The 10,498-nt window shown below is 44.9% G+C and overlaps 1 protein-coding gene across 1 annotated transcript; it reads left to right on the forward strand.

Moving 5' to 3' along the window:
• The first annotated feature begins 94 nt into the window (after nt 1-94).
• On the forward strand, nt 95-1,193 carry LOC119455165 (26S proteasome complex subunit SEM1-like). The gene is made up of 3 exons (XM_037716615.2): nt 95-251; nt 854-950; nt 1,031-1,193. The coding sequence occupies exons 1-3, from the start codon at nt 170-172 to the stop codon at nt 1,089-1,091; spliced, it is 240 nt and encodes a 79-aa protein (XP_037572543.1). The 5' UTR covers nt 95-169; the 3' UTR covers nt 1,092-1,193.
• The last annotated feature ends 9,305 nt before the right edge of the window (nt 1,194-10,498 follow it).

Raw genomic sequence — 10,498 nt, forward strand, 5'->3', positions numbered from 1 at the left:
AAAACATTTAAAATTGTTTAAATAAATATTTTAGAGAAGAAGTAAACTATAAAGTGCACGCGTAATCGATTCAACAAGTGGGCGAATGACGACTGCAAATGTAAGGCTGAATTGACCATACATGCCTCCCAGAATGCATCGCTTCATTTGAATCGATTGTTTTTGCAAAATGGCTGACCAGAACGCGAAAGCGAAGGTCGATCTGGGACTTCTCGAAGAAGATGACGAGTTTGAGGAGTTTCCTACTGAAGGTGAGGTCTAGACCATGACATGAAACATAAAAGAATGTTTCTGTGCCCTTATACGGCTGTCACGCTGAGATGAAGCTGAATATCGGGTAGCACCATTTCGCTTTGTCATGCTTTCCTCGCCATGAGTATGCGTGCTCTACTACGTGTTGTGCATGACTAGACCGTTCTTTGGAATGTAAAAAAAGATGTGGTGCCTGGTAGAGGTGCCTCTACAGAAAAGTGACGTAGAGAAACAACGGGTGGTCGAATCACCGGCAGAATAACCCATCGTCGTTGGATCGGCGTTCTAGGCGATCATCTGCTTGCCTTACGTTATATACTCCTTGGTTTGTGGTTGCGTTGTAGCTTCAGCCTTCTTTGGAATCGACGCTCATAGTTACAGCTGTGCTACGTAGAATTCTTAGGGCGGTCTGCATTGTCCGAGCACATTCTCCGGAAAAAATATTTCATGGGGTGAGAACGAGTATTAACGCGTGTGGTACTCGAAAGAATTGAGGTTACATTTTTCGTTCTGTTATTTTTCTAAACTAAGTCAAAAAAATGTAAACAAGCCACTAATAGCTTCCATCGTCTCATGATTCGGGCTATATATTTGCATGCAGAGTGGACGGCAAAAGCCGAAGATTCCCAAGACGTGAACGTCTGGGAAGACAACTGGGATGATGACAACATTGAAGATGACTTCAGTCAGCAACTCCGGTATGTGAGCATGACGTAACGCGGTGTAGTTTCTCCACACGCTGATTTGTGTGCTAATGAATTCTTCTAACACTTTGCAGAGCGGAGCTTGAGAAGCAGGGGTTCAAAGTTGACGGAACAGGAGAGCCTATCAAGACATGAATGTGGGCGACTTGAAAATTACACTGGTCATCTGAAGATGTGAATTTTTTTTCCCCTTCTCTTTCTCACCGTGCTGTGATAGAATAAACGTTTTTCCTGAAATGACTGTGCCTTTGATGAAGACCACCTATTCATACATCATTTGTTTTATTTTTAAGTCATCCAAGTAATGTTAATATCTACATTAGCCTATCATCAAAAGAGGTAACAATAGTTTAATCTGAATTAATTATGGGTTGATAGAATGCCCGAGGTCCCTCCGTTCAGTTTTAAATTTGGCAAGTCAATTTGTTGCCTCTTGTAATGATCGGACCATTGCAACATTTACAATTGGTGATTGTGACTGTTGGTGTTTTAGAAAGTGCTGTGTATGTTCACAACATTCTGTGCACAGTGTATTTCTACATATTTCAGTGCAAGGCAGCAGTGGCACCTAAATAAGCATGGTGACCAGGGTACTTAACCACTTGAGAATATTTTATTGCGATAGCAATTATATGGACACTCCAAAGCAGATTTCTGCCGTTGCCGTGAGGTTCCGTATGACGTCAATGGAGATGAAATCGTTGCCGAGCGCTGAACGCTGTATGTGCAAGTGAAAGGGCGCGAGGGACGCGCGCTTTCACGGGGAGTGAACCCACGGCGGAGAACAAACGCGCGTTCTGCACCGTGCTCCCTTAAGGGCTGCAGAAGTAGGCGTCTCTTTCCTCCTTTACAATCACCATATATGTAGAGCAAACGCGCCTTCTTCCGACGCGCGAAAGGCCGTGGGGGGGGGGGGGGGGGGGAGGCGACGTTTAGCTGCGGCACCAAGTGCGTATTCATATCAAAACGTTGTGAGGTGAGAAGGTGGTAAAGACTTCCGACGCAGCTCGTCTAGTGTCCCGTTCTGATGTCGAAAACCTCCGAGCCGCCCCCAGAGGCTCCGGCAACAGTCACCAATGCCGCACGCGTTTTGTGCGAACGCAGGCAAAACGCCGACGGCGTCGACAACAGTTCTGCGTGTTGCCGGTGCTGCTGCATGTCCAAGTTTATACAGCTGATAAAGCTACTATAATTACTCCGTATAGCTCTCTACAAATTTGCTATTGCAATTGATGCTTTGCCTTTTGGGTGAAACTGCGACAGCTTTTTTTGCTAATGCTTGCAATATAATTAACCAGGCTTCTTCAGCCAGCCATCCTGTATCTGTAGGTGCCATTAACAATAATCTTGCTGTTCACTTATTTAACGGGGCCTTACAGGCAATGTTAAATTGTACTAATGTGATGCATTGCTGTTCCAAGGTGTCCAGATGCCACATTTACTCGAAGTGGAGTCCATTGTAGCTTTCAGCGCAGAATACATGAGACACATAGGAACAAAAGAAACTGATAAGATGACAATGTGAAATAAAAATGTAAAACTTGCAACGTGTCATTACAATTTTGGGTTCCCATGTGTTTCATGTATTCTGCGCTGAAAGCTACCATGGATCTGCAATTCCAACTTGGCCAGTTCATTACTTTATTTTGTAAGGAAGAAAATGACAATCAGGGACAAGATGCATGCTACCACTCTGAAAAAATAGTGCCTGTTTCCCAAAGGCATTGTTGCAGGTGGGAACATACAGTGGGCAGTTGCAAAGATGAAAGTAACGTGAAAAAATTGGTACAGTTCAAACGATAATTCGAGTGAGCAGGAAATTGCTAATACCATCAATAGGAAAGAAAAACTAACATGGAGTTAAGCATGTATAACAGAGTAACTCTAATACCTAGCAGAATTTGAAAAAACAAAAACAGGCATATATAGCATTTCAATTTAGTGAGGGTTAAAGAAATTGGGAAGATGTGCCCATACAGATCTATAAATCTCTCGTAATAAGACAATCTTGGAGGGTAAGTATATTGCTTTCAATTTCAGATAGAAATGGGGTCAGCGATGGAAAGGCCGCACTAATGTTTAGACCAAGATATTGCAAAACTGGTTCGCAGGTTTCATTAAAACTCTAACAATTCTGAAGATATATATAGTGTCCTTCTAATATGCCTAGATGTTGTACAGTCGAACATAGGTCATGGAATGCGCACATAGTAATACTAGCTTCTAGCAAGGTTTCTGGCGTGCCATCATACTCTTACTTATGATTCTCTGTTTTTGTCTTGCTTGTGTAAATCATTGTCATTTGGTCTAGGGCATGACCTCGTTCATAAATGTTTACAAACAGCAAAAGTTATAGAAAATGGCAGTTTGTGCTATTTCGAATGCCCCCGTCTTAGTAACCAGTTCATACGTTTACAACCTGCCCTTATGGAACTATCACAATGGCCTCTTAAAACAAAATCTTTTAGGTAGCATTGCTAAGCTGAAGCAGAAGTCTCGGACATAATACACCCCCTACCCTGAACTATTGGCTATTCTGCATACGCAAACAAATTACAGAAGGCCCAAATACTGAATATTGTACCTCATAACTTATTAAATCATCTGCCGAGCTCACCTTGATGAATATCATGCCTCACTGCTCTGTTCATTGTAAATCAATCTATTGTATACCCAACGCTCACACATTTTGTGTGTCCTTTGTATCCATTATTTTCTTGCATTTACTGTACTTTCAATTCATTTTAAGGCGAAAGCCTTAGATCTCTATGTTTCAAGGCCGTGTTGTGAGGTACAGAAAAAGGAAGCACGCCGGGAAAGGGAAACAGCAGTGCCGGAGGAGAGTTCTCAGAAAGGGCGATGGCGGCACAGTAAGAGCGTAGAGGGAAAGGGCACCAACTGCACTGGGGAGGAGGGGGGAAATGTCAGCGGTGGCGCAGGAGGGCATTGAGGGAAAGGGCAACTGCACCAGGGAGGAGGAGGGAAATGTCAGCGGGGGTGCCCGTAGAACGTTCTGGAAATGGCGGCAGCATGCTCGCGCGCCGCCTTGTATACGTTGCCGTGTGGGTTCCGAGCCTCATTCCACATCACTATAGGTGACGACGCACCAGGCTCTAGTTGCGGGCGGGGAAGACCGAGAAAGTACGCCATGGCAGAAGAGGCTAGAGCAGCTCGATATGCAGCTCGTCGTAACCGCTGTCGGGAGGAAGCGGCTATGGATGAAGCTGCGGTAGCGGCCTGACAAGACCAACATGCGGCCCTAATGCGACGCAGGCGTTCTGGGAATGCAGAATTGATGGAGCGAGAGGCCGCTGCTGTATGTGCAAGACAAGCCGCATTGAGAGGTGAAGGTACCGACGGGGGTGAACAGGAGTACTGCCGGCAATGATGAGCGAGCGGAACAAGCTTCGGAGGGCGCTACATGTCCAGGGGGCTGTCCAACTAGGCTTTCGCCTTCACATTCTTGGAAATTTAAATTCTAAGTATCCCCCGTAATTTTTTTTTCTATTCAGCACTGTTGTCTAAAACTAACACAGTTCTTGCTCACCAGCAGCATTTATTCCTGCCATGTATACAGGTGTGTGGGCCTTGTCAAGCCCCTTGTGTGGCTTCTTGACCCCAGACCACATCTTCAACCTCTGATGTTAGAATAAAGATGATTTGATTTGACTTTCAGTAGCAAACAGAAAAGGCTATTTCGTTCTCGTGTAGTTTGTGGAAGAAGGGAATATTTTAAACAATTTGTAAAGTGGAGATGTAGTTTAGCTGCATCAATATTTACCTTGTTATGCATAAGTACACAAATTTTAAGCACGCTGTTTTGACTATCCCAAGTGAAAATTTGCAACTGGTATATAACTGGCATGCAACTGGTTCCAGTTTAATTGGTTTAAGGAACACATTCCCACTTGGTAACTGGGACCAGTTTGGAACATTCCCAGTTGCCAGCTGGTCCCAGTCCCAAAACCAGTCCCTGTATGTGCCAGAATGTCCATGTACTCCAGCTAGCTCAAATAATCTTGAACTTGTGGATAATGATCATACTAGCACTTCAACCACTCCAAAGGATTCCATGTGATAGAAGAAATTAATTTATTAATATCACAGATTGACTAGGCCTTCGCTGCTCAGCCTTGAAGCAGCGCTGTGGTTGGCTACTGATTCAAACAAAGCTCTTCGCTCGGCTTTGATGCAATCCTGGATTTTCTCTGACAATATATTTGTCAAGTTTGCAGCTGTGGCAAATGAATCTAGGTCATTCACCGGTGCCCAATGGGAGAGGGCTGCTGCAAAATAAAAGGTAGCATGTTACATGCATGTCCAGAATAGTCATATCAATTTACATTATATATACACAGCAGACCAACCTTCAATGATGTTGACCTTTTGAGGTGTCAAAGCAGGTTTCGCAGGCTCACCGAGGCTCTTCTTTCTCGGAGCTATGCCGCCTTTTACACTCCGTGATGCCAACCCTTTCTGTGATCATATGGCTTGGGCAGTTTCTTTAACAACTAAAGTAGCCTTCTTATGGCTCAAAATCCTCTTTGCCTGAATGGATGTCAGGCAGATGCCTCTCTGAAGATGAAAACTGTAAAATCAATTAAGGGAGTGAAGCAACATCTTGATCCTACGATACTACCATAGGCTGACACTATTTAAAAAGCGCAACTTAGCCCTAGTAATATAGAATTTAGGTATCTTTAAACTTGTTGCAAGTGCAGTTATACCAGGGATATGAAGGCATATATCATGGTGAACCACTGATAAAAAAAAGTATGTTGATGGCAACGCATTTCAAGAGAAAGAAGTGCAGTTCGGACAATTTTATTGCCTTTTCTTAACTGGTGCGACCTCTTTATGTTGCTCTAGAAGCTCGCGAATACACGCAAAATGCCGCGAGCGGCCAGTCGCGCGGCTATTTCATGTGCCTTCGCGGGCTTCTTTCACGCTTGGAAAAACACTTTTATGTAGCACGTATTGAGCAACAGAAAGCTGTATTGCGATTGTGTATCTGTGCTCCTTTCTTTCTCTATCTCTACTTTCCTGTCACCTCCCCACTATCCCCAGCGTAGGGTAGGAAACCGGATCTTCCCATCTGGTTAACCTCCCTGCCTTTCCTTTCTTCTGTCTCTCTGTATTGCGAGTTTTTCATGTTGCTCTACAATTTTGTCATTGACACCTTTAATCTAATTACAATATTTGGGAAGTTACGACTTAAGACTAATTATGTAATTAGCAGGAATGCAAAAAATAATCTGGGTATCTCCAAGCGACGGCAAACATTACCAGCTACGTGATATTTGCATATTTTAAAGTCTTGGTACATGACAGTTGGGACACCCTGTAAATCACCGTTGCTAGATCTAGTAACGTTGCTGTAAATGTAGCTTACAGTATTGCGCTCTCACAAACTGCTGCGGGGTCCGTGCTCTCAAAATAGCCCGCGCATAAAGTTGAAAATCCAGGAAGTTGTAAGCGCACTAGTGAACGCTGTGCTCGGTCGAAAAAAAACTGGGCTTGCCGCTTGATGTGCTTGCATGTTTCAAGCCGTTTGCCGGTGTTGAGCACATCAGAGTTCAACGGCGACTTTATGATCAAGATGCAGATGTACCCACTCGGGGGGATTAGTCAAGAATCGCAGACCGAGTACTAAAACGTCTTTTTTTTCTTTTCTCTCTTTTTTTTTTTTTTTTTTTTTGAGAGGGTCAATGGGGAATTCAAATGCTAGCTAAATTCAAATTCTAGCCAGCCTAGCAACGCGAGCGAGCGTCTGCACCCGCGAGAACCACGATGATGATGGTCTGGTCAGCATCATCGTGAACGCTGTTTGCGTGCGTTTTTATTTGCACAGCAAGATGAAGATAAGTTCACTATAATTTTTTTGTATTATTTTGATATAGACTAAATCTGCTTATTTTCCCAAACTAGTAACCACCGTCGTCATATTTGGTGCCTTATCATAGGTCGGCCGTATCGCCATCGCCTACGTGCACAAGCTGCGCATAATTTGAATCGCACAGTTTGGCCATGGGTGTTCTGTGGTTTGGCTTGTTTGACTGCTTAGGTGCTTAGTTTGGCGTGCCGGTCGGTTCCAACTCGGACTGCTGTACCGTGCGGTGCATTCCAAATCAAGCAGGTCTATTTATTGGCGCGCTGTTGGCCCGAGTTAAGCAACAATGTCTGAAGATCACCAACTTTATGCGGTCCGACCACCCTGCCTTGTATCAGCTATGCAACCCGTGATAGAAAGATACACCGCCGCAGCAGAAGTCTACGGCAGTGAAGGTTCCTGCGTGTTCGAAGGAAGCACGCTCGGACCGTGTTGTACGTTCGAGAGCGAAGCTTTTCTGAGGTGTGTCGGCGCCGATGCCGTGGACGTATCAAGGACTGTCTCTGGCACGGCAGCCAATGCCCCACGCACTGAGGAACAAGCCGTGGAAAGCGGTGAGGTGAAAGCAACGCAGACATCAATGCCTACGGAAGACACCGAGGCCGCCACTTCACCGGCAGTAGCGTCGCAGTGTGCGGCAAATCGTTGCGCAAAGGCTGTAGAAGCACCGGATGCACCAGTGTACAGCACTGAATATGAAGGCATATCCTCGCAGAAACTACACTGCCCGGTCCCCGACATCCCTCCGTGTCCTCTGGGACTGTGGCGCAAGAAAGCGCCTAGAACTGGCCCCAACAATCACTTTCCACGAATACTGGGCAAGAAGCAGTGGAACGGCCTGTTTCCGGGAAAGTCGTTTTAAGATGACAGGGTATGAATGTGAGCTAATTGGTACGAATCCATCAGTGAAAAAACAGCGCGCAATAAACACGGACAAGGAAGGAACACAGGACAAGCGCTGCCAGGACAAACACGGACAATTACGGGAGGAACACAGGCCAGCGCTTGTACTATCTTCTTCCCTTGTCCGTGTTAATTGCGTGCTGGTTTTTCACCAATCGTTTTAATGTTTTTCTAAACGGCCACACTTCAAGCGGTCTTTCAAGCTTTGACGACGCCAAATAGCTGTCGCTGCTGTTCAAGGACTTCGCGCACCAGTTGCAACTAAGCGTGAAAGTGACCCCATCATCTCCCAGATAGAGTACTGTTCTGCACCTCCTCTCAAGTCCGGCGAATTTTGACTTCTTAGAAACAAGTAAGTGTTCTCTCACGTACAAAATATTCGGACTTCCGCTGATGACAATTGCACAAAAGATGTGCTGTGCTCCAAACATAGTTCACAATGTAATTGCTATGTGGCACCAACTAACCGCAAATTTCGTGGCTTGTTCGCAGCTTGCATGCTTCATGATTTCCAGTCACTTTTCCCGCAACCATGCATGGTGATTGAGCGCAAGTCCCAACCAGATTGTTTGCAAAACTTATGAAACTCTATCGACGGCTTAAACAGTCCGCTTCTAAGCTTGTAATTGCACAAAGCTAATGAAACTCCTGGCACATTGGTGTTGTGTATATATGCGTGTCACCTTTGCAACGCATACTTGTTTAAAGTGCATGAAATGCAAATGCTGTGTTGTATGGCAACGGTAATGCGTACCTCAGTTGGGACAAACGTGATCCTGTATTTTTAGTACTTCCCTATCACGAGTGCTCGTGCAGTTGGGTGACATGCATATTAAAACACGAAGCTTGCAATTACAGCCTGTGATTCAACACTGAAAGTATTCAACAACCATATTTTATTGCGATAGCAATTATATGGACACTCAAAAGCAGATTTCTGCCGTCGGCGTCGCCGTCGCCGTGAGGTTCCGTATGACGTCATTTAGAGAAGAAATCGTCGCCGCGCGCCGAACGCTGTATGTGCGAGTGAAAGGGCGCGAGGGGCGCGTCTTTCACGGGGAGTGAACGCACGGCGGAGAACAAACGCGCGTTCTGCGCCGTGCTCGCTTAAGGGCTGCAGAAGTAGGCGTCTCTGTTCTCCTTCACAATCACCATGTATGTAGAGCAAACGCGCCTTCTTCCAACGAGCGAGAGGCCGTGGGGGGGGGGGGGGGGGGAGGGAAGGGAGGCGACGTTTAGCTGCGGCACGCAGTGCCTATTTATATCAGAGGCTCCGGCAACAGTCACCAACGCCGCACGCATTTTGAGCGAACGCGGGCAAAACGCCGATGGCGTCGACAACAGTTCTGCGTGTTGTTGCTACCAAAGCCGCTCACCTTACTTCGTATGACATTGCTGTGTTGCTATCGCATTCATTGCTTCGCCCTTAGGGCGAAACTGTGACATTTTTTTATTTGTTTACAGCCCTGAAGTTTTCTCTGAAGAATGAAGGGAGCAAGTTTGCGAAAGATCAACAAATTTTTCACTCCCGCTCATCAGAAAGCCCTACAAATTGCAGTCGAAGGCACCGAACAAGTCACCTCATCAGCAATTTTCTGAATGCTGCCATTTGACAAGAAAAACACGAACATCTGTGTTCCTCTCAGGTTGGCATCATGTAGCATATTGCTACCTCCTCAAGGCGAATGCTCGCACCCTGCTTCTGCATGTAACAAACATACCGAATATCAAATTGAAGGATATGACGTGATTGGACGTGTTGATAGACGTCCTCGAGGGGGCGCTCGTGGTCGTCTTTGTTTGTGCCTGCTCAATGCGACATAGGACAGTTTGTTGGCAGACAAGTCCATGACTACACTAAGCGGCTGCTGGAGAGTGAGGTGGCGCAGCTATAATTACTCATGTGATTCGTTCCACCGAGTTGCAGTTAGCGAGATGTATAATCACTATTTTAATTATCTTGTAGAGTTTTGGGGGGATTTTCTCTTTTTGCTGCCATCATGTTGATTTTATAGCGTTTATAGGAAGTAGTAAAGTGGGATGAATGTTCTATAGATATGTCGCTGTTACATGCTGTACTTCGAAAATGCTGCACAAAAACGTTACAGTCAATTTGTCGACTGCACTAGTCTTCGTTCGACGTGCACAATTTTATTAATGTTAATTTGTCACTGTATAATTGTACAAGTGGTAGCGATGTTGCCGTGCTTTCTTTTGTCTTAAGGTTTTAGGTTGACATTCCCCTATGTATGAGTGACTTTTGCCTCATTATTATGTTTACAGTAAATGTCGAATAATTATTTGAATGAAATTGCATGAACTTCATTTATTGCGTTAAAAAAATCATAACTGCAGCAATCTGTCTGTTATGCAATAATTTCGTGCTCTACCCAGTGCAGTTATCAGTTTAAAATCGCATCTATTAAGGCACTAAGATGGGTACTTACTCATTCTAACAGTGGCATTGTTTGTTTTCCTCATAATACGTGAAAATCTTCGTGATTTAGAGAATTATTGCAGTAAGTTATGAAAATATCTGTAGCATTGTCGCACGTAGTGTTTTAATTCCCAGAATTCGTTACGAGCAGGAAAAGCAATTGGAACGAATGAGTGGGATGACTGTTAACAAAAATTAACAGCATTTATATTATGGTGGGAGTCTTGTGATAACAGTAACCCCATACAACAAGAGACCTCCCCCCTAAAATGAGTGGCTGGGTCCACCACTGGGTGGCAGCATGCATAGCAC

Source organism: Dermacentor silvarum, chromosome 6 (assembly GCF_013339745.2).
Source record: "Dermacentor silvarum isolate Dsil-2018 chromosome 6, BIME_Dsil_1.4, whole genome shotgun sequence".
In the NCBI taxonomy this organism is placed as follows: domain Eukaryota; kingdom Metazoa; phylum Arthropoda; class Arachnida; order Ixodida; family Ixodidae; genus Dermacentor; species Dermacentor silvarum.

What these genes read in the sequence shown, in the direction of transcription:
- LOC119455165 (XM_037716615.2), top strand. Translation starts at nt 170, where the DNA reads ATGGCTGACCAGAACGCGAAAGCGAAGGTCGATCTGGGACTTCTCGAA. An exon ending in TGAGGAGTTTCCTACTGAAG is followed by an intron (nt 252 to 853) that starts GTGAGGTCTAGA and finishes ATTTGCATGCAG; the next exon opens with AGTGGACGGCAAAAGCCGAA. An exon ending in GACTTCAGTCAGCAACTCCG is followed by an intron (nt 951 to 1,030) that starts GTATGTGAGCAT and finishes AACACTTTGCAG; the next exon opens with AGCGGAGCTTGAGAAGCAGG.